Source organism: Aulonocara sp. 'chitande type north' Nkhata Bay, linkage group LG2 (genome assembly GCF_057382095.1).
Source record: "Aulonocara sp. 'chitande type north' Nkhata Bay isolate Kocher_YH1m ecotype deep benthic linkage group LG2, A_spYH_male_GT1.1, whole genome shotgun sequence".
Lineage (NCBI taxonomy): Eukaryota > Metazoa > Chordata > Actinopteri > Cichliformes > Cichlidae > Aulonocara > Aulonocara sp. 'chitande type north' Nkhata Bay.
The window spans coordinates 29612137-29634894 of NC_141345.1; the positions used below are offsets into that span (position 1 = coordinate 29612137).

At 40.6% G+C, this 22758-nt stretch overlaps 1 protein-coding gene across 1 annotated transcript; it reads right to left on the bottom strand.

Moving 5' to 3' along the window:
- Positions 1-206: 206 nt before the first annotated feature.
- ehd1a (EH-domain containing 1a) lies at positions 207-14078 on the bottom strand. Its single transcript, XM_086258454.1, has 6 exons — positions 13294-14078; positions 8773-8870; positions 3999-4240; positions 3114-3284; positions 1617-1781; positions 207-1265 (listed from the first exon to the last, which is right to left on the bottom strand). The coding sequence occupies exons 1-6, from the start codon at positions 13680-13682 to the stop codon at positions 735-737; spliced, it is 1596 nt and encodes a 531-aa protein (XP_086114580.1). The 5' UTR covers positions 13683-14078; the 3' UTR covers positions 207-734.
- Between the last annotated feature and the right edge of the window lie 8680 nt (positions 14079-22758).

Below are 22758 nucleotides of genomic sequence, written 5' to 3' on the forward strand. Positions count from 1 at the left end.
ATGACCTTTGGATGACCTCTGGGTGACACAGTCCTTGACATAACCTTTGGTAAAGAAAACCACTACAAATTTAAAGCACCAAACTATGAATCAGTTAAGATTTATTTAGCATATTTATTTAAATGCGTTTCCCCCATTTTAATAAGTAGCTTTCTTCTGACAAACCACTGTTAAATGTGATATAGCAATATTAAATACAAATCCACTTAACCTTTTGAATGGTACAAGCATTCCTTTTTATTTATCCGGCAAAATAATAAAAAAGGAAGCTTCTGGAAAGAGTCAAAGTTAACAGTGAGGAAATACAAAAATAGAGATAAAGCACATCTAACCGCTGTTTTGATTAATTTCCTTTCTCTTTCCCATTTGGAAAAAAAAAACTAGATTTCTTTGGATCAACATATAACAATATGAAGTGTATATTTGTAAGACATCTTTTACACAGGATGCATAAATCCATGTTCCACCTCATCGTGTGACCTCCAGCTACCCATCAGTTTGGTAATTGTCCTTCTATCGGTCTGCAAATAAAACCCCTCTCCCACCGTTTATTTCACACACACTAAACATTATCCCCAGATTCACAAAGATGGACCCGCCCTCCCTCCCACCCAACCCCCAGATACCCTCCAGTCTCTCTCTGGTGAAAAATACCCCAGGTGCTGCCGTTCTTTCTTGAAGTTAGACACTGCCCGGAGAGCCCTGTGTTGACATCAATGATCTGCAGGGTGCATCTAGGCCTCCACCGTCCCACGTTTAGACGGGGGCACCAGGTGGTCTGGCAGCGTGGGAGGCAGCTCGTGGCCCTCCAGCTTTACCTTGATCAGGTGGTTGGCCAGGGCAAACTCCTCGTCGTCGAGGAAGCCATCTTTATCCACATCTGCCAGCTTCCAGATCTTTCCCAGGACTGTGTTGGGCAGCTTGGACTTCACCAACTCCTTCTTGGCGGCAGCGCCGGACACTTTGCCGTTGATGGGAGAGAGGGTGTAAAAGATCTCATCGTACGTGGGCTTGTCGCGACCCACCACCCACTCCAGCTCGTCAATGCCTTCGCTGGCACCCTCACCGTAACCGTGGCCAAAGGGACCACTCATGGTTCCCTCAAAAGCTCCACCCTTGACGGTCTGGCTGGGCATGGAGGCCTCTTCCTGGCGGACCATTGCCATGAGACGTGCGATGTCATTGGCGAGCATGTCCTCCACCGCCTCCAGCAGTTTGGGTTTGAGTGAAGCAAACTTGGTGAAGTCCTGACCGTTTAGCAGCTCCTGAGGGAATGAAGGTGGAGAGAAAACAGGAATTGGTGATAGAAATAGATCAGTCTTCAATGGCTACCAATGGGAGCAACATACAAGAAGCAGGATTTCCTGACAAACCAGGAAAAATAAATCTCATCGCCGTCCTGGCCCATCCTGGAGGGCAAGAGCAGGAAAGAAGGGCAAAGATGTGAAGAGTAAAAGGTTGGAAGGTCATTCTACTCTGAACAGCCTGTTTCTAACACTTTATACAACACTCCAAAAATAGAGTTGTGTTTTCATCAGATCTGTAACTCAAGACAGCACTTCAGTTTTGTCAGGGAAGTGCTTCAGTTCTTTCTTTTTTCCCTTTTTAAATCTTACCTGCATTTTATCAAGTTTGGGGAAGTCTCCGGGTGAGATCTGGTGCTCCTTCTCTATCTTGTGGTAGATTTCCCCCAGGTTGGCAATCAACTCCTTCTTTTTGGAGTCCTTTCCAAACACACTCGGCATCTCCTTTTTCAGAGAGCTGATAATGTAAGCTTGCACCTGAATGCATAAGAGAAAAAGCAGAAATTCTTAGCACCCTCTGGACTTCTGCATTAAACATTTCAGAGCTACAACATCTGAATTTTGGACTTTTCAATCAGGCAGAAGGCCAAATGAAGGGAACTAGATTTAAAATGGATGTCTGCAGTGTATTTTTAAATTTCAGATATATACATATTGACTAAAAGCAGAAATAGATAAACCCTGTGCTATAATTTGTATTAGTCGTTTTAAAACTGACATATGTTCAAACATATCACTGGGCTGACATCTGCTTGTGGTGACTTTAAACATGAAACACTAAGTTGCAGGGTGGGGATTGTTTGTTTTTTGGTGTCACCCTATTAGTGACATAAGACAGGGGCTTAAAAAGAATAGAGAGTGAAAATATGACCACATAAATTAAACTCAGCAGCCAAGTCTAAGAATGGTAATCTGTGACAGAAATATCCATTTAAAAAAAAATTCAACATTTTCTTTTTTTACTTTTTGGTTTCTTTAAAAATGTACAATTAAATGAAAAATGCCACCAAAATGTAAGAAGATAGGACGGGTCTATGGCTGGAATGTGTAAAAACACAGTAACACATACTACATCGAGACAGAACACAGTGACGCATATTTCCAGGGTAAATAAATGCATATAAAATGTGTTTTCTGACATCGCAGGCTTTCTTCCGAAAGTGGTCAGTGCTGTTTTTCTGTGTTTTTTTTATTTATTATTTATAATTCATGGTTTTTTTTTTTTTGGTTTTTTTTGTTGTTTTTTTTTAAATATACCATTTATAAAAATATGCCAAAAAAAAAAAAAAAAAAAAAAAAAAAAAAAAGTATACTGGTACTTTCAACGGGTTGTGTTTATGATGTGAATGCTACAAAGCTTAGTTTATACTATTACAGTGTTATTTGTCACCTGTGCCCCAGATGTAATGTCACCGCTGCTGCTGGTTGACATGTGGTGAGCTTGGTTTCATGCAGACGCACACCTAACGCCGGTAAACTGCCATGTGCACTGAGCTCACTCTATGTGAAAAGAGCAGCAGGCTGAACTCTAAGCTTGTCTATAGACACTCCTATGATCCATCAGTGAGTGACTAGTGGATTATCACACACCACAGAACTAGTGGTGGTGTATAGCACTGAATTTTTTAAAATGCATTTCCTACCAATCCATACCAATTCTAAAGGTGAACCTGTGCCGTTTCTCCAAGTATCCATGCCTATCCTTTAAAGGAAGCATAGGTGCTACTCAAGCACTGGTATAAAAGAATGTGGTGCTTTGTGCAATGATCATTGCATTGGGCCACAGGGTTTAATTTTCTTAATACTGACCTTGGCGAGACGTGCTCGCTTGATGAGGTCATTAAGTTTGCGTAGAGCTGCATTGCGTGGCAGCGACTGAATGTCCACAAAAAGGTCCTGTTCCTCCGCCTCAAACAACTTCCTGTTGTCCGGGACCAACAAGGGCTGTGCCCAGAATGACCCAATGTACACACGCACCACCTAGAATAAAGGTTTTCCAAGTTAATATCCATTCATCTCCATCAGGTTACACTTTACAGCTCAAACCCACGGCAAGAAATTCTCTCACAGGCCACATATGTGACATTGTTCTCATGGATTTATAAACAGAAGTAAAACATTTATATAGTCCAACACAATAAAAACAAGAAAAGAGTGTAAGACTGAGTTAATCAGGAGTACATTTTTTTAAAAATGTGACTGATTTGTAGTGTTAATCCTTCAAACAGGATATGAACTACAGATCAAAGTCAATGAGTAATTATCTGCATGCTCCAAAGGTTTCCCTGGGATCACTTTATGAATATGGCTCTGGATCAAACATTAACTCAGTATTCAGGTGGAAAAATCACAAGTGCTTATGTCACGTGATATCAGCTAGGACATGGGATTTGACATGGATGGTATTTTATCCGCGTTTCACTTTCATTAAGGTGTTTTTTTTCTTAAGTTCCTTGGTAAAGTGAGAACTTGATAACGTTGGAAAAGCTATCCAACCTTCGCCTGGAGCTTGGCTTTCACTCTGAAACAGTAACATCCTTTGTTTGCTCCACATGTGTCTAACACTTGATTACTACCAGGCTAGAGTGAAATAATTCTCACAGCGTTACAAATCTTCAGTCAAAAACAGAATTGTAAAAAACAACAACAAAAAAAGCAAAAACAACAAAAGGGCTTTTTTTCCCTCCTTCCCACCTCAGGTGTGTTGATGATTTTACCCAAAGACCACATCAGCGCTCCATAGACCCTCATCAGCTGCTGGGTGCTGATCTGGTCTGCCTTGTTGAGCACCACGCGCATTTTGTCCTCATGGTTCTTGAGTGCGCGGATCACCTCGGAGAACTCATCAGAGATATCCAGCTTGTGGGCATCAAACAGGAGGATGATGCGATCCACGCGTTCAGCGAACCACTCGAGCACAGCGGCAAAGTCGTACCCTGGAGAGAGTAAAGAAAAGCTTTTTGAAACATCTTTAAATATATTAAATGTCGCATTACTGGGTTTCTTAACTGGACTGTTTTCCCAGCTCTAAACCTTTTGTCTACAATAAGGTCTGAACAACATTAAAACTTAGGTAGGTGTGTATGCTGCTTGAAATCAAGTTTCCCCAAACAGATGATGCATTGCCATTAAAACAAAAACAAGACAGTACATGTTAAATTCAGCCATATTACGAATTATTATAGTGTCATGCTGTTAACATATGGGGAGTGATAAAGAACTGTCATGACTAGATAAGCTCACAGTGACACACATAGCAGGCTACATTGTCCTGGGTATCAGTGTGCACTATTATCTTCCAATGTTTGTTCATATTCTACTTGAGCACATCAAGTGCAACGGTGTGGCAGCCATCTGACCTGAAAGAAACTCCAATAACTTGCATCTTTAAAGAAGTTTAGTTTTGGACTCTACACATATTTATATTCCAGGTAATGTTTAGATAAGGGATTTCAAGAGGCAGGTCTTTTTCCTCTGATTACTGATTAACTGGCTTTACTGCTTTACTGAGACAGAGAGAGAGTGGTATAAAGGTAAGTTTAAACCACAGTCCCTCTGGATAATCTGAAGCATGACATGTTTTTTTCTGGCCTGCAGCAGGCCGTGGGAGGTTGACAATGCAGAGCCTGTTACTTTGTCTGACATAACCTAGTACTTCTGACCCTTTAAAAACAAACAATTGAACCATCAATGTAACAAAAAAACATTTTGAAAATTGTGTTGCAACATTGAAGGGTGGGTGACTCCTGTGGAACTGGCTAAAAGCTTTTTTCTTTGGAGGTTTTAGCCTCAGGAATAAAATGACCTCTGGACACAGCAGATTCTGCAACGTGCCTTAGAGAAACCAAGCAACAAAAGATCAACAGAAAGCAGGAAGACACATACTTGATATAAGGTGTTAAACTGAAAATGCTATACACTGTAACATCTTTAAAAAATAAAAAAAAATAAAAAAGTGAATAGCTTGACCAGAATGTGCACTACACACACTTCTATAGCCGCCTGAGCACAGAAACTTACTGTACTATTCACTTCCTTTGGTTATTTGAGAAACTCAGGGCAGAGTCAGATTGCATAAATTGGCTTTTTCCCCCCTAAGTTTTCATTTGCCTCAAGGACTTGAGGAGGTAGGAGCGAAGAGAGCAGTGGTTTTCATTAGTGTGTGCATTCTTTTCTGAGCCAATGAGACAGTCGCTCTAAAAGCTCATCGCAGCAGCTGCACAATTGACGGCAGATCTGCAGCTCATGCATTCCAACATGGCTGGCTTTTGTCCCTGTCCAAATACATGTATACAAAAGAGCAACGGAGAGATACGGTCAAAAGAGCAACTCTGTGATGGAGACACGAAGAGGGAGACATGGAGATAAAAAGAGAATAAAGAGGGAACACAGAGAGTAAAAGTGAAAGTAAAATGACAAGGTCTGGATGAATATAGCAGATGGATACTGGAAAATTAGTTCATGCTTGTAACATGTGAAAGTAAAGGGGCATAAAGGGGGACTGCTTGCAGTTAAGGATCCCAGTGGGAGCCAGATGAGGATATTTGTTCATTCCATCTTAAGTCTGTTTTTAAACGCACATGTCAGGGAATCGGAGAGGCAGCTGCTCAAGGCTGACTTAGAACACATAGCATTAACTGCTGTGTCTGTACTATTCACACAGACATGAAGGGATAGAGCCATGCACTCATGACTTCATGGCTTCAAAATCATGTGCCTCTTAGACAGAGAGCAGATGATTGGAAAAAACCCTGAGCATATTTTCTTTCAGAATTCTGGGAAAGTCGAAGGACTAGTTTGGAATTCGAGAAACAGAATTCCATATCACAGCACAGCAGCTATAAAACAACAGATAGGACTTAGCATAAAGTTGTGCGATATGCCAAGGTCTGTTAAACAAAAGGCCAACAGAAACAACCAGCTTTAAACATCTGTTTGCTGCACATTTACTTCACAGCAAGGACATATTTCCAGAAAGTGACATCCTCTTCTTCAGAATAATCCTTAAGTGTTATTTTTTATCTCTTAATAGTGGCAGGCTCAGCCTTTTTAAAAAAATGTATTTACAATCTGCTTACGTGGACCTATTATGCTCACTTCCAGCTCCAGATGTTTATTCTTAGACTCTAGTAGAGTTTTGCACGAGTCAGTTTAGTTTATTTATGCAGGTCATTGGTGCAAGCCCCCAGTTCATCCATTGCCTGAAACAAACTGTTTTTACTCTCTCTCTTTAAGACATCCCTCTTCTGACTGGCTGCCTTGCAAAGGTTTGTACAGCAGGTGGGGGGGGATTTTATGCTCACAGAAGGAGACTGGTGTCTGAGGTGACCACAGTAGGAACATCCCCTCTCTGTGGCAATATAAAGAGCCAAGAGCAGAAAAAAAAAAAAAAAAACACTGCCTGAGATTTTGCCATACAGGGATTACTTTTCATTGCACAGTCTTGTATAATCTTACTTGCACTTCTTGCTGACTGTTTCAGTCCTTTGCTATGTTTAACAGGAGCTCCCACCAATGTAGGAGCGCATACATGACAGAAAAAAAGGGCAACAAGTCCCCTCTAATTTTGCTAAATAGCATTAAAATATCATTGTCAATTCATCAGCACTGCTTGTCGGAAAACACACCACCTAGTTCCAGTTTTACTATAGCTTTTGCCACTTCATAGTTTACTAAGGAACAAGCACTGAACCACACATGCTGACCTAATCAAAAATAAACACAGTCCAAGTGTTATGCAATAAAAAAAGCACCATATACTTAAATCAATTTCACGTTTCCTGATTTTTTTCCTGAAAACTTTTGTAATTGTGAAGTTATGTAAACAGCCTGCACATTTGAAATTGTGCAATGCGGATCTACGCTAAAAACTAGAGACGTAGCAATCTGTGGAAACCTGAAATAATATCATAGCTTCCTGTAGGCCTGGTACAAAACAGATCTGCCATTATTCTGGGTGAGGCACACATGACCGTCAAAGTTGAGCAGCACAATCCAATCAGTTGTGTTTATATATGACACAGTTAGTACAGTATGTCTGCAGTACCGTATTGTATTCATGTTTATACAGAAACAGAGGAGAGGATAATGTCTGTAAGACAGTGTGTATGCGGAGGACAGTCTCTTTGACAGCAAGAATGTAGGAGTATGTGCTGTATGTATACAGCTGTTTAAGGTATGAAACATCAGATTTAGCGTCCTCGTGTCTTTAGTCAGGGTCACTTTTCCGTGTGCCAAATCTCTTTATTCATACTCAGATGTGCACATCCGTTTCTACGTCTACAGTCGCTTGTCTGGCCTTGTCAGTTTCTCTGGCCTTTCTCTTTCTACAGGCTAATTACATAATCAGTTTTTCTTTATTTAGCTTAATAGTCTTCTTTTTTCCCCCATTTCTTCATATAGTGCCTCACAGGAAACAACTGCAATAAAGAGCAGCCTGTAAAGAAGCTGCCAAACACAGGCGGTAGTGGATAAGGGGAGGGCAGTCTTGGGAAACTCTGCTATGTTTGCCATTTTACTCCACTTCCTGTCTCTGGGTTGTACAGAAAACCTGTGCTTATATATGTGCTTCCTCTCAAACACACAGAGCAGGTGGGGGGAAAAAAGAAGAGGCTATGTTTTGTTTGTAAGATCATCAAAAGTTACAAGAAAAGTGCGTATGTGGCAATTCTGAAATGACCCTGCAGGTCGAAGCATTGCTGAAGCATGCAGATAAAAATATAAATTGATCTATTTCCACAGAGTACAGGGAAATGATTCAGATCTGTAGTGATAAATAGTACATAGGAAACAGAAAAGGTAAATCAAGTTTAAAAAGTAGTAATAAAGCAAATAAAAATAGGAAGAATGGTAATGCAGGATGCAATTTTTCATACCTTTTTAGGTCTGATTAGAAAACAAGAGGGATTTAAATGCAATCTATTATAATTATTCCCTACTATATCTTTTTATTCCTGGAGCTTTGCTTAAAATAGTCCTTATTTATCTTATACCGGGCCTTGGTCTTGGGCCTCAGCTCTGTTTTAGCTCCTCTCCCTTTCAGACAATTTCTTTAAAGGCGCTGAAGAGCTACAAAGAATGAAAAGTGCTATGTGGCCTCTTGGCACTGTCATGCTGTTGAGGTCTCCATCAGATTTATGTAACCTGTTTGGTTAGGCATTGACCTAGAGGTGTTAAAGGAGCTAAATACAGGTTTGACAACACAGTGAGCCAAACTGCTGCAGTAAATTGGCAGTGCATTTGCTAAACAGAAACAGGCTTGGGGAAAGGAGGGTATGTTTGTTGTTTCAACATTTCTTTTTCAGAAGTGAAGTTGTCACTTCCTGTGGTTTTATTTTGCATACATGCAATGCTTTCTGATTGCGCTTGTTTCTGGGTTCTGAGCAGTGGGTGTGGTGTGGTAGAGTTTTAAGAACATGAAACAAGGCGTATGTGAAAGGTGGGAAAACTGGATGTATGTGAGGCAGACCTCTGCTTATCCTCTGCTTCTCCCCTGACAGGATTCCAGGAGTATCAATGATGCTGATGCTCTCCAGGACGGGGTTAGGCATCTGGGCACACATGAACCTGCCAAGGAGGTAGAGAGGGGGAGGAGGGGGTGAGAGACACAGAGCACAGAGAGAGGGGAGAAAAAGAAAGTGAAAGAGCATTATGAAAGAGAGAGGGAGAGATTGGATCAAGAATAACAGGCAGAGGGGTGTAAAAGGAGAGAGGGATACAAAACTGGTTAGGTGAGAATGCTTACATAGAACTCCTATTAAACAGACATTAATCTTGAACTTTGTAGCAACAATATCTCAAGAATAAAATAATGTTCTTTCTTGTTGGAAGAAACCTGAAACTAATATAAAATAGGAGTCTGTTAACAGGACAAAGCTGGGGTTTAGAGGACAGCTACAATCTCATTTTACAAATCCTTGATGCCTTAAGGTAAACTAAAAATGTACATTTCTGAAGTTAACAGTTATTCTACATCTGCCCTTTAATGTTCAACTAATCATTTGCTTTATAAAGTGTGTGGTTATTGTAAAAGACTGCTACCAACTGCTGCTTTTAACACATTTGATTCAATATTTTTAAGATGAAATGAATGGACGTGTGACATTTTTTGCTTAAAGACTTGCTTATTATCAATAATGGCTTATCAAAGCAGTAATTTCTTTTTGTCGTTCAACAAGCTGATTAATTATTTCAGCTCTAGTTTGGATGTTTTGCCCTCAACAACAGTGAGGCTACATAATTATACAGTCAGATTTTCCAAACGGCGTGACAGCCATGCTTTTAGGTCAGCACTGAGGTAAGAATATTTAATAAGGGAAACATATGAACAATACATGATAAGCCATAAATTATATGCCTTAGTCATTCCCAGTGCGGCATAATTCACTTTACAATACTCTCATCAAGCTGGGACACTGGGGTTTAAATTTTAAAGCCGAGTGTGAGCCCTTAAACAGAAATGAAGCCAAGAAATTCAAACACAGACAGATATAAGAATGAAAGTAGATGACTGCTTTTGCATACACCCCCATTGTCCCACTCAGGACAAAGAAGGGGATTGTTAAGACACCACACAGTCAGGAGTACTACTTCTCACACTCTGTTTCCCTTTCAGTCAAACTGAACTGATACTCACAACATGAGCTCAGAAGCAGCAGGTCATAAGACTGGGGGAGAAAAAAAAGAAAAAAAAATCGTGCTTTTACATTCCTGCTGTGACCGCGCTGAGAACGCACGCACACACACACACACACGAGAAAACCCTAACAAAGCAGGGAAAGGAAAAATCCACAAAGAGCAACTTAAAGAAATATAAGAATAGGGCTTCCTGCATAGAGGCCCTGTGTATTAATGTTACAATAATAAACTACAAAAAGATAACAAACGTGCAGGTTTTTCACTCTCTCGCTCTTAAAGCTGATGGCATGTGATTCCCAATAGGAATTTTGGCTGAGCTTTTCCATTTCAGCCATCTATCCAAACATTTTTCCACATAGAGCTAGCAGGAAAAAAAAAAAATGTTCCAATGAACTTGAGCTGGAATTCTTTGAAACGGAGGGCCCAAGGGGACGAGGGGGGACGGTGCATTAGCATATCAAAGATCCTTCAGTTTTTCACTATATCTTCAGAAAGTGGGAAATGCACCACAGTGTAAAAGACATCAAGCCTATGCTGTGATAGCAAATCTGGCTCCAGCTAATGACCTCCTGACCTATGACCTTCCCTCACGTCGTAACCTCAACTTCCCTGAGAGAAGAGGAAACGGGGTATCTGTCATTACTGCTGGAGATGCAAACAGCAGGTTACAACTGTGTGACTTTTCCTTCTTCCTGTGAAGTCTTGCCTCGTGTGGGTGAATCAATCATTTCACTACACACATACCTACACAGGTCTTCATGCTAACCTCTGTATAAGAGTGTACGTGTGTCAGCCGCTATCACAACAAAGTGCAGAGTCAGCACCCTGGAGGAGTACAGGACGGAGCAGGATAATGGCCAGTGTGGAACTTGAGCTCTGCTGACTCCGATTTTACTGACTAAACATTTACAGAAAGCACTGACATACACTGAGGGGCTCTGACTGCAGTTGAATTAAACACAAAAGGGGAAGAAGAGCTAAAACATTTGCATGCTCATCTAGGTGTAAAAGAAACTGGGTAACTTTTGTGGAAACACTCAGAACAGTATCACTGCACAAACAATGAAAGGTCAACCACAATTCAATAAATTCTATTTTTTTTTTTTAAACCACCAAAATTGGGAAGCTACCTACTATTTTGGGCTTAGAAAACCCAAGAGAAAGCTCTGCATTTGAGGATCACATGACTGATTTCTGTTTACTCACTTCATAAATAACTGCTTATACCGAGAGCCTGGTATTTAAAGGCTAATCTGAAGTTTGAATGACTATAGTTAAGAGCTATTAAGAGAAGCTGCCCTGACAGTCTCATTCAGTCAATTACCAATGTGACCCTTGATATTACCTACCTAGCTGAAGACCAGGCTAAATTCTTTGACTTCCTGAGAGGAAAATGGAAAACTGGCCTCAGAAGTATGGTTCAGAAGTCAGCCTGGTTCTAAATGTTTATCTACATCCAGTTCTTCGTGGAAAATTTTAATCAATTCATCAACTTGCAGGCCACTTCTTGGCTAAATGCCACGTGAGCTGTTTAAACAGTTCATACACCTGCTATTGTCTTACCCACATATCCTGTTGTGTGTGATCATGTGAGCTCTAAACCAGCATATGCCCGCTCATGTCTGCATATGCTTCTGAGACAGAGATGCACACTGAAGTGAAAGACTACCACAAGTCCCACAATACCGCAGGACTGTTTCCAGCAGTTTGGCAAATGATGCTACAACGGACAATAGCTTTTGTTCAAATCTTATCTGTCTTCCCTTCAAGTCAGTAATAAAGCCATAGTGACCAATGAAGTCTTAGAGTCCCCTATTCTTACTTCACATTTTCAAGTTTGAGTGATGACACTTGGCAAAGGTTTGACACTCATGCGAGATAAACCAAACACTCTACAATAATAAAGGAAGGGCTGTCATGAGATAATGGGAAATTAGTCCAGCTAGGGAAGTGTCAAGTTGAGTGTTTGCGCTACCCTACCTACACCCACATAATACCCTGAAACTAATAACAGAACAAGTATTATGACTGTCCCAGAGTTTTTCAGTTGTGCATTATTTGTTAATCCCACTCAGGGTGCGACTCAGGCAGAGAAGGGGGGCATACCTACATCCTCTACAGGAAATGACATAATCAGCAATCAGATGTTTGACATATGATGTCAAATTCTGCCCCCCCCAAAAGCCCCCCAGCACCTAGGAGACTGTTTTAAGAAACATCACACTGGCTCTGGCTCACTGCACATTGCTTGTGCAGTTTCACTTGCACTCTGAGCTGGGAGGAGCATTTACTCAATGAAACACTCAAAGATTGAGCTGCCCTTGGCACTCTCTGGGTTTGAAAGAATACCCTAGAATCAGTTTTCTATGCCATTTATTTAATTTTATTCTGCTGTTTTTGATTATTTCTGCATTCTTGTCATAATTAAATTGCATTAACTGGTAAAAGACCCACAAGGGGAATACTTCTGAGTCATCTGAGTGTTTGCTGGGGGACATTTTTGTTGGATTAGGACATGAGCTGAGTAACAAATATAAAAGTAATTAATAATGCTTTGGGAGTGGCTGTGTTTCCCCATAATCTCTTCGTTATCTGGATCATGGACTAGAATTGACCAACTTCACATAAGCCAGTCTAGTAGTGCCAAAAAGTATGTTACAATAGTCAAAATCGATAACCACGCCTTTAATCCTTTGTGATAGGACTATAAAAGGTCACAGGTAGCGGATGAGGAAGTTGGTTTACCATGCCATAGGACATGAAAGTTATGGCTTCATGAGCTGAGGACAGGACAAGGTCGGCATGCTCCCTAGCAATATAACCTTCAACTATTTCTAAGTTCAAGAGGCCACACTGGGAGAAAATGGTCAGCCAAGAGTGACTCTGCCAGGTGGCGAAGAAGATCATTTGATTGGTAGCATATGATACAAAGCGAAAGGGAAAGGCTAGTGGGAAAAGGTGTTGGAAAGCACCTTCCAACCCTCTGCTTTATATACAAGCTACATCTGTCATCTATTGACACAAAACACCAGCATTCTTTTAAGATGATGAAAGAGGTAAAACCCTCACAGTCTCGGCTCATTTTAAAAGATTGTGCAACAGCATAATGTGAGAATGTACCTTGAAACGTGTCGTACATGTAAGAACATGTAGGAGTGCATTTAAAATCAGGGCTGCTGTGTTATTATGACAGTTTCTCAACACACAACAGCACTAAAGTGAGAATTCGAGTCAGCCCCATTCATTTCATTCACAGAGTAATGAATAACCCTGGGAGGTGGAGGTAGTGGTGGGAGTCATATAATTTTTCATATCCTCTTTGATAGAGTGGAGTCCTGCTCACTGGCTTTACCTGTTGAGAAATGCGTTGCCAAAGGCGTTGAGCTTGCGGAAGGGCTTCTTGGGATCGACAACCAGGGCATTACCCGGTATCACCCCGTCCTGTTCCCCGTGCATCACCGCGATGAAAGAGTCTGTTGTCGGCTCCGGGCCAATCCGCATACCGGGGAAGTCCTGCTCCATGAGGTGCCGGATAAATGTGGTCTTCCCGGTGGAGTACTGGCCGACCAGGAGAACCATGGGCTTGTTATCAAAGTCGGCATCTTCGAGGGCTGGGGAGTGGAAGTCGTGGAATCGATACGTGTCCTCTAGCGGGAACAGTTTGGTCCGGTAAAGCCGCCGCAGTCCCTCCGACACGTTCTGAAACAGCTCGGGATCCTTCTTCAAGTTTTTCCTGAACATGGTTGCTTCTTTTCGCCTACTTGACACGAGGGTTTCAGTCTCCCCTTTAATAAGTATCGAATTTAGAGGTGTGGGTGCTCACACCGCCGAGAGAGTAGCTGCCTGCTGGTATAAAGCTACGGACTGGGCGAGGCTGAAGTTTTTGTCCCCACCCTCCTCTTTGCTAGCTAGCCACGCAACTGCGAAGTCAGTCATTCAAGGAGGACTCCTTTTTCACTGGACGTTATCTAACGTGACGTGACACGACACGCCACCATAAAAACTAAGCTGCGGTCAGATAGATGCAGTCAATTGCTGCTTAAATGTCAGACAGCAAAACTGTTTATTGGCTTGCCAGCCGACTAGCCACCTGCTGACAGTTGGTGAACCGCCGAAGAGGACTTATTCCGGAAACAGTATTTTTTTTTTTTTTGCGGGGACTACCGCTACAGTCTGTATTTCACAATAAAAGCCTCTGTTCTTCATAACCCATATGAAAACTTTGATGAAAGCATGTATTCATTCATTTGTTCATATATATATGAACCTGTGAAGCCTCTGCATGAAAAGTTCATACACATACAGTTGTGTGAAAACGCGCTTACCACCTGCCTGATTTCCAGGGTTTTTTTTGTATATTTGTCTTGGTTAAATGTTTCAGTTATTATTAATGAGGAAAAAATCCAAACAAAAACGTAAACAAATAAACAATGAGAGTGTAGTGGCAGTTATTTCAATATATAGAAAAAGCATATCATATGAATGTGGAGGGAATGTCTACTAATTAATATTAGGGAAATGGATATAAATAGTAGAATGTTCCGATGGATTAAGGATTTCTTAACAGACAGACAAATAAAAGTATCGGAGGGGAGGGTTTAGCAGAAAATTGAACGCCATAAAGGAGCATTGTGAGTAGACTATGTTTTTAATGTTGCTAAATTATTTATTTAAGGATGTAGAGGGTGGAATCGGGTTATCACTTTTTGCAGATAATGGGGGAATGTGGAGAAGAGGAAGAAATTTAAAATTTATTATACTGACGCTACGGGGAGCAGAAGTGGAAAAGTGATCGCATAATTGGGGGGTTTAAATATTCGTTTGATAAGACTAAGACAATGTTTTTTACAAGGAAAAGCATTAGGAAAAGCATAGTGATGAAATTAAGCTCACACTATATGGGTAAGAGTTAGAAAGGGTAAAACAATTTGAGTTTTGTGGGTTCTAGTGTGATGAAAGGATGACATATTCAAAAGATGGTGGATAAATGCAAAAATGTGTTAAATATAATGAGGTGCTTAGTTAAAAGTGACAGGGGAACAGGCAGAACTTCCCTGAAAGCCATATACGCTGAATTAATCGGGGCATAATAAGGCAGAAAATAAAGGAAAAGTGGCAAAAACAATGGGACAGATGAGAACATAGAACAGGTTTTAGTGCATTGTGTATTGAAATATGAATCCAAAATCCAAAATCAAATAGCACAAATCTCAGACATGAAAAAGTCCCATATTTCCAAAAAAACACAAAAGACCCCCACCAATTTTTTAAGAATAGAGTCATGTCTTCTCAAGAAACACTTTCACTTCTTAAGGGTGCAACAAAGTCATCTCCACAGGCAAAACAAACAGGGAGTCCCACATCCTCCTGTATACAGGCAAGAGCGCTAGTGCAACAGTCTAGGATATGGCTCTATCACAACTTTTTAAAGTATACAGTCCCCCTTCACAGTAACAGCCACAACAGACAGGTTTTACACAAAGAAAATGTCAAATACCCAATAATCCATACTAGGAGCATGCAATTAGCCAGAGAGAGTTTAAAGAACTGTCTTTAAACAGGAGGCGACCCTGAGGCTTAGCAATACTGGGTGAAATCCAAATGCTTATAACTGCAGTGTCACCAGACGATCTCTCTATTCTCTAATATTGTTTTACTACGCTAAACATCTTAGTGTCCGGATGCCACTAGGAAAGTGTATTATGCTAAATGTGTTACTGTTATGAACAACAACCCATATGAAAACTTTGATGAAAGCATGTATTCATTCATTTGTTCATATGTATGAACCCGTGAAGCTTCTAATAACATTCACTATGAATTAATATTCACTATATTGTGTTTATGTGCAGTGTTTGTAGTGGAACTAGCGTTACTTTTAATTTGAAATGACTACATCAAATTGCAAACAGTGATTTAGTTTTGGTTTGACTTTTCATTACAAAAACAAAGACAGCTTCTTTGTTAGCACTCATGATGATTGTGTTCTCAGGCTGAGTGGTGAGTATTTTTTTACTCTGTTTTCAGTTTGTTGAGCTGAAAAAGATCTTGTTACGATATCTTCCTGTAAACACTTACAGGGTTTACAGGAAGAACCCCCAAAAGGTAATTTTTTTTGTAAGGGACCTTTGAGTCTATCACCATCGCTGACTGATGTCAGGGAAAGTCCCATATCCTTCTGACCATTTACTACAAATGATGCTCTTGTATTCACTTTTACTTTTGGTTTTCATTTCAGAAAGCTACATAAACCCATGCCATACAAATCTCAATCTTTGTGTTTTATTCGTGAAAAGGGGCTATAAAGAAACAGACACTTCAACTGAATTCACAAGAATTGTTTAATTTATTGCAGCCTTCACATAAATCACCATGAAAATTAAACTAAACACAGAAACAAGAAACTGAAAGTGTTGCTGTTCATGAGCTACAGAGAGTCCCAGCAGTGTTTGCATGACAAGAGGTGTCCCTCCACAGATAACAGCAGCTCCACTGGAAGCCACAGTTTTTCCATATGGAGATGCTGTTACAGCTGGTGAGACCCAGAGAAAAACACAGCTGAGAGCACCAAGCCAGACCACGGCATTGGTTGATTGATGTACACTCATTCTGCTGGCATCTTCTATTTAAGTGTTTTTCCTGTCATATATTCAGTTGGCAAAACTGAATATAACCAAAACTTACCTTAAACAACTCCTCTGGGCTTTCCTATTTTTGTGGGGCTACCACTACAGTCTGTATTGTTCGTACTCTTGATCAGCCAGACAAGCATTTCAGAGTACTGCAAACTGGAAGGGGGCGGCAGCATCATGGTCCACTTTTAAATCATATGAATTAATGCTGCCCTCTTTTGGTCATCTGTTTCTGACTACATGAACTTGAATCATTTTATTACACATGATACTTCAGCTTTCATGTCACAATACTACCCACACCCAATAAAGACTTAGTATCATCCACTATTTTATCTTCTAATCTTGGCTTTTACTGCCTCTAAGATTACATGTGTCCCTTCTGATGCCAATAAAAATCAGGCTCATTCCCTCCAAGAACACGTGCTCCTAGAAGTTAACAATGGTTCCAGTAACCCTAGTAAAAAATAAATAGATCTATTGTGCTATTTCTTTTTATATTAGGTGTTGAAAGGATCTTTAACACAAGTGGTAAACAGGAACGAGCATCATTTTCTTGTGTGTAGCTCATCTTCTTCCCAGAATCTCACTGAATATCCTCGGTGAAATTTGACCTTTAATCCTCTCCTTCTGTAAAAAGAAGAAAAAAGCCTCAGAGAACCATAAAGCAATATAAGGGCAGCCTGGAGAGAACTTCACCCCATTGTCTCCTTCGACTTTGGCCGCCCTGCTATATATTGTTAACAGATAATTCCATTATGAAGGGTCATTAGCGTCTTCAGATAATGTGCACCATGAGGCCGAGCACGGAAACTAGAATGAACTCGGTCTGGACAGAGAAAGGTGACGTCAGGAAATCAAATACCACATATTAAACCAACATTTTTAATGCTGGGAAAATCCTCACGCTTATCATCTCAGAGTTAGAACCTGCAGAAACTGAAATGTATTCATACTATAATCATTTTTATCTGAATAGGTACAATATCGTCTTTGTTACCGAAATGACACCAAACATCTTTGTAAATTACACACATGTTCGCACAGAACGTGTTTGCTTTTGAAGGCACTTGAATTCATTATAAATGAATCATCTAATTTCCTTAAAAGATCCTCTGTGATCAACTGTTCTCATTTTAACATATATACAAATACATATTACAGGGTTTGTCCTGCAGTGTGCAAGCAGATTAGATGCATGGTGAAATAAACTGGTCTTGTTAATCTCTTGAGTTAGTTTGCTTTCTAGAATGTAAAAGAAAAGTTAATACTTACCCAGTAAAAGCTGCAGGCAAAGCTTCTTCAGTTATTAATTGTAAAAGGAAAACACAAGACAAGTAAAACCCAGATAAAAAAAGAACAAAATATAAGTGTGAGGGGGAAAAAAGACAAACGAATAAATAGTAAATAAGAGCGTTTTTACAAAAAAGACACCCAGCAGTGAGCGGAGTCTCTGAGTAATGGTAGGCTCGTGAATGAGGGCTGCTTAAGACTACGTGGGGGAGAGAAAAATTAATCATTACACTTACTGTAAATATGTAACAAACCCAACCTGCACATAAAAGTCAGCAAATTGCATTGTGTTTGAACACCCACGGAGACACGCAGATGAGATGAAATCATACATGCAGCAGAGCAGCCAATAAGATCATCCGACCTTCTCATCAGGCCTCCCCCACCCCTAATCATCAGTGGACATAATTCCTCTGCTAACACATTTCACTCTCTCTCTCTCTCACTCACTCTTACTGGGGCGCGGTTTAATAAAATCCCCTGATTAGATATCTAAATGGAAAGAACATTATGAGATTACTTTAAAGAAATGATTGATGAATAGTCAAAATCTGGGCCAACTCCATCAAGTTGTACTGTTTATTCTGGTCTTGGATATCTATCAAATTCAAATCTGGACTGGACTTTTGAAGTGACTACAAGATGATATATGATTTTTTTTTCAAACGATTTGTAAATTATAGACAATAATAAGACCTTATGTATCCCCCAAAACACAAACCGTTTAAAAATGACCCAGATTTGAAGGCGTTTCTATTAACAGTGTTACTTTACGGTGTTGTTTTGAAGATGACTTTTGAAGACAAAGAGTGTTTGCCTGAAACAAATTTGTAAAGTGCATTTGGCTCAAGCTCAAAGTGAGTGATTCCTGCAAACAGTTCATTCCTGCATGTGTCTTTGGTCAAAGTGTGAGAACAATAATTGTAAATGAGTTACAAAGGGAGAGCCTCTTCGTCTTCCTCCAAGCCAGTTAGATGCATTTATAAATAGTTCTTAAATAGCACATCTAAACCAGTAACACACTCAATGTGTTTCCTGATCTCATTGACTTTGACGGGAATTTGGTTTAACACCATATTTCACACCAAATTATATTCTTTAAAACCATAAATAGACGTAGTGAAGTAATGATTTAATATTCACTTAATCTTTATTTCAGAGGTAAACACCTTGATTTATATACTTTATCCTACTCAGGCCACATCAGTAATAATAGTAGAATTAAAATCCTGCTTCGAACAGAGTATTTCTACACTCTGACCTAGGGCACTACTTTCACCAATCTATACTATTTCACCAGTGATTTAAAGAAACTGGTGTAAGAATGTTTTTTTCCTTAAAAAAGATATTTGATTTAGTTCCTGTAGATATTTTGCATTGTTTATCATTTGACATCGATGGGGATGAAAAGAATTACGAACTATGGGAGACGAAATTTTTGGGCCACCTTCGTCTGCAAGGTTTAAGAGACATTATTTTGAAGCAGCCTACCGACGCGGAGGGAGAAGAAGAGAGAGCAAAGAATGCAGAGGCCTACGCGGAGCTGATCCAGTTTCTGGATGACAAAAGTTTGTCTCTTGTTATGCGAGAAGCAGCGGATGATGGACGGAAGGCGCTGGGGATTCTAAGAAACTATTATGCAGGTAAAGGAAAGCCTCGTATTAGTGATGGCCAAATGAAGCTTTCCGAAGCACTGAAGCTTGTATTGAAAAACAGTTCATTACTCGAAGCTTTTCAACACAGTCCTCTCCGGTGACATCTGGTGGTGAAAATTTTGAAGAGCAGCTTGAATCTGCAAAATAAAACGGACTGCTCAATTATCACTGCTCACTCAAGAGTGGACTTCTCTCTGATATTGGGCCACCGTTCCGTTGCTTTGAACATGTAATTGGTTTTGTTTTCTCGATTGGGGGGCTGAAAAAAATGTAATGCGTATTTGCGTAATACATTTTGATCAATAAACTTTCCCTATTTAAACATGTACTATGGTGTGGCCTTTCTTTGCTCATAACTCCTTGATGTTGGTAAATACAATAAGTGAGCAATATATATAATATACATATGAGAATGCACAGCACATTATGGAGTATGCCCCTGCTGTGAAGTCCTGCCTCCATCTACTTGTCGTTTAATCACTGGACAGCTGGACAGGTTCATACAAAATATTAGATTAGGCCAATTGTCCTATACATATTTTTGACCTAGGGGTGGGATTGATTGTGAACTGGAAAGGGAAAATGCTTAGGAAGCTGAGTACGGCTGCATCGTCACTGATTTGTAGAATCCTTTTGATTCGATACAGGATCCGATTCAATTTGATTGGAATCTGGCAAGTTTTGCCTCAGTCAGAAATATTACAAGTCTGATCATTTAACAGTATATATCCATAATTTCGTATCTATTAAAAGAAAGCTGACACATGTGAGACTTAATTAGAGATGTAAACAGAGAGTTATGAAACCTGCAGCTGCAGAAGCCAGCGAAAAAAAAGAGGCAAACACAGCGCGGACCTGACGACACATCAAAATCTGACTCTGACGCGTCGGGTCCGCGCTCTGTGTTCACGTTTGTATGCAGAATCCGTAAACCTGCTCCCAGTTACTGTTTTAGCTGCATGGTGTTTGACGACATGTTGTGAGGTTTAACCTGAGATGCTGGCGTTTCAGGCATAATAACGTTAATTTACAAATCGACACGGGATTTTAATGAATCAATATCACTTTATTCAATTTAGCATGGATTGTAATCAGAAAGGCGATAATCAAAACCCACCCCTAATCAAGAACTTGCAAAGTAAAAACATGATCAATGTAAGGTAGCCCTTTTGTTATTTACAGTTAACAAGAGGATTAGTGTTACTGTGCGCTGGCTGAGTCTGTTTCTTTTCTTAGAAATAGTTTCTCCTGCCCTGGAGAAAATCCACTTGCATGGAACAGAAGAGGCTGTGGAGTGCAGGAACTACACTGTAAGTTGGTAGATATGCAGGTATTCCTGGGTCCTGCAGACTATCACCTAAAAACAATAAACAAAATTATTTTCTAAACTGTGTAGCAATGTCATGTACGTATAGTGTCAAATACATTTTTGTAGTCTTCATCAGCTTTAATTCACATGGAAGTGTTCCTAAAGTCATATGCTGTAATGATATTTACATTATGAAAACATGATTTTGGACATTTCAAGTTTTTCACTTCGGCAGATAAAATGAATTGAGCAAAATCAACTCAAAATATTCCCACACGCCAGAACGTCCTCTCTTCCTCGCTGGCTCCATATCTGTCAGTGGAATGATCACCTCTTCGCTCTCTGTCACCATCAACACACTCCACGAATCCCGTGGATGATTCACTTCCTTATATCTGTTTGAATCAGGTACCGAAGCAGTTACGTGCGTAATGAAGCTTCGGACGTCACTGGTCACGTGACTTTTGCCAAACGAAGCAAGCCTCGACACAGTGCTTCTGAACCAGTGTGTTGTTTTTTTCGACACACGCTCCGGAGCGTCAGCTTCAAGCGGGCCATCACTACTATTTTGCCTCCAATGCTAATGTTAATGTTGCAGTCTTTTTACTCGTAAGTGACGGTAGACACTGCACGTGGAAGCGCCGCGCCACGTTCAGCTTTTCCCCTGTTCACACAGACACGTCTTTCTCCACGCCAGTTCATGAGCGTTTTTGCTTCTCTGTTTATTCAGAGTAATTTTGATGGACCCTTTGCCATTAGGACTGTGCTCGGCTGGACTGTGAATGGGCCACTTAATCAAGAATGCTGTGGAAGGCCAGGATGTTTGGCAACAGTTACCACCAACAGAGTTTCTGCTGTCACACTGGACAAGCTATGGAAACAGCAGTTCAAGATGGATTTTCCTGAGAGCAGCAATGATGAACAGATGGGGCTGTCAAAGGAAGACTTGAAGTTCCTGGAATTGGCCAGCAAGATGGTGACTTTGGGGGATTGGCACTACAGCATTGCCCTGCCACTAAAAGACCGAGACATAAGAATGCCTGACAACTGTGCAATTGAGCAACGAGCCTTAGGTTTGAAGAAAAGGTTCATCAGAGATAAAGACTTTCATAAAGACTACACTGCCTTCATGACAGATCTTATATCTAGAGGATATGCAAAGAGAGTCCCAGTCACAGAATTAGAGCGCCAGAAATGGGGAAGGATTAAACGTAACTTTGTTCCTGGAGATGTGGTCCTTATAGTGGATGATTCTGCACCTCGTGGTTCTTGGCTCATTGGGAGAGTCACCGGAGCTGCACCAGATGAAAGGGGGCTTGTGCGTCAGGTCTGGATTAAGACCCCAACCAGCCATGTGTGCAGACCCATCACAAAGATATGCCTTCTTCAGGAGGCCTCTGACCCATGACTATGACATTTTTGACAGTGTGACATAACTAACTTTGAATTGACTTTAATGTTATGAGATGTACATCAGACTGACTATATTTAGGCTAAGTGCTGGTAACCTCTGGCCTATGACTGACTGACCATGTGCAGACAGAAGAAAAGAAGAGAAGACATGAGAAAATAACTTTGGTGGACTTTTGAGTATGTTATGTTGTCTCACTGGGTGTCTGTGATATGATGAAGTGTGTGTTGTGAGTTATGGTGTTGGATGTGTAATTATTACTGTAAAAATGTAATAATTAGGGGCCGGAATGTTGTGGATAGGCGTAGCTTTGGGTCACGTGGTGTCAGTAATAGTGATTGCTATATCACCTGTTCACGGCCCGAGGGAAATTTTGTGAATGAGTGGGTGATGGGGGAAGTCGACTTTTGCTGACCGCTCAAGCGTCCCAAGGCGTTCCCAGGCCAGCCGAGAGATATAATCTCTCCAGCGTGTCCTGGGTCTACCCCGGGGCCTGCTCCCGGTGGGACATGCCTGG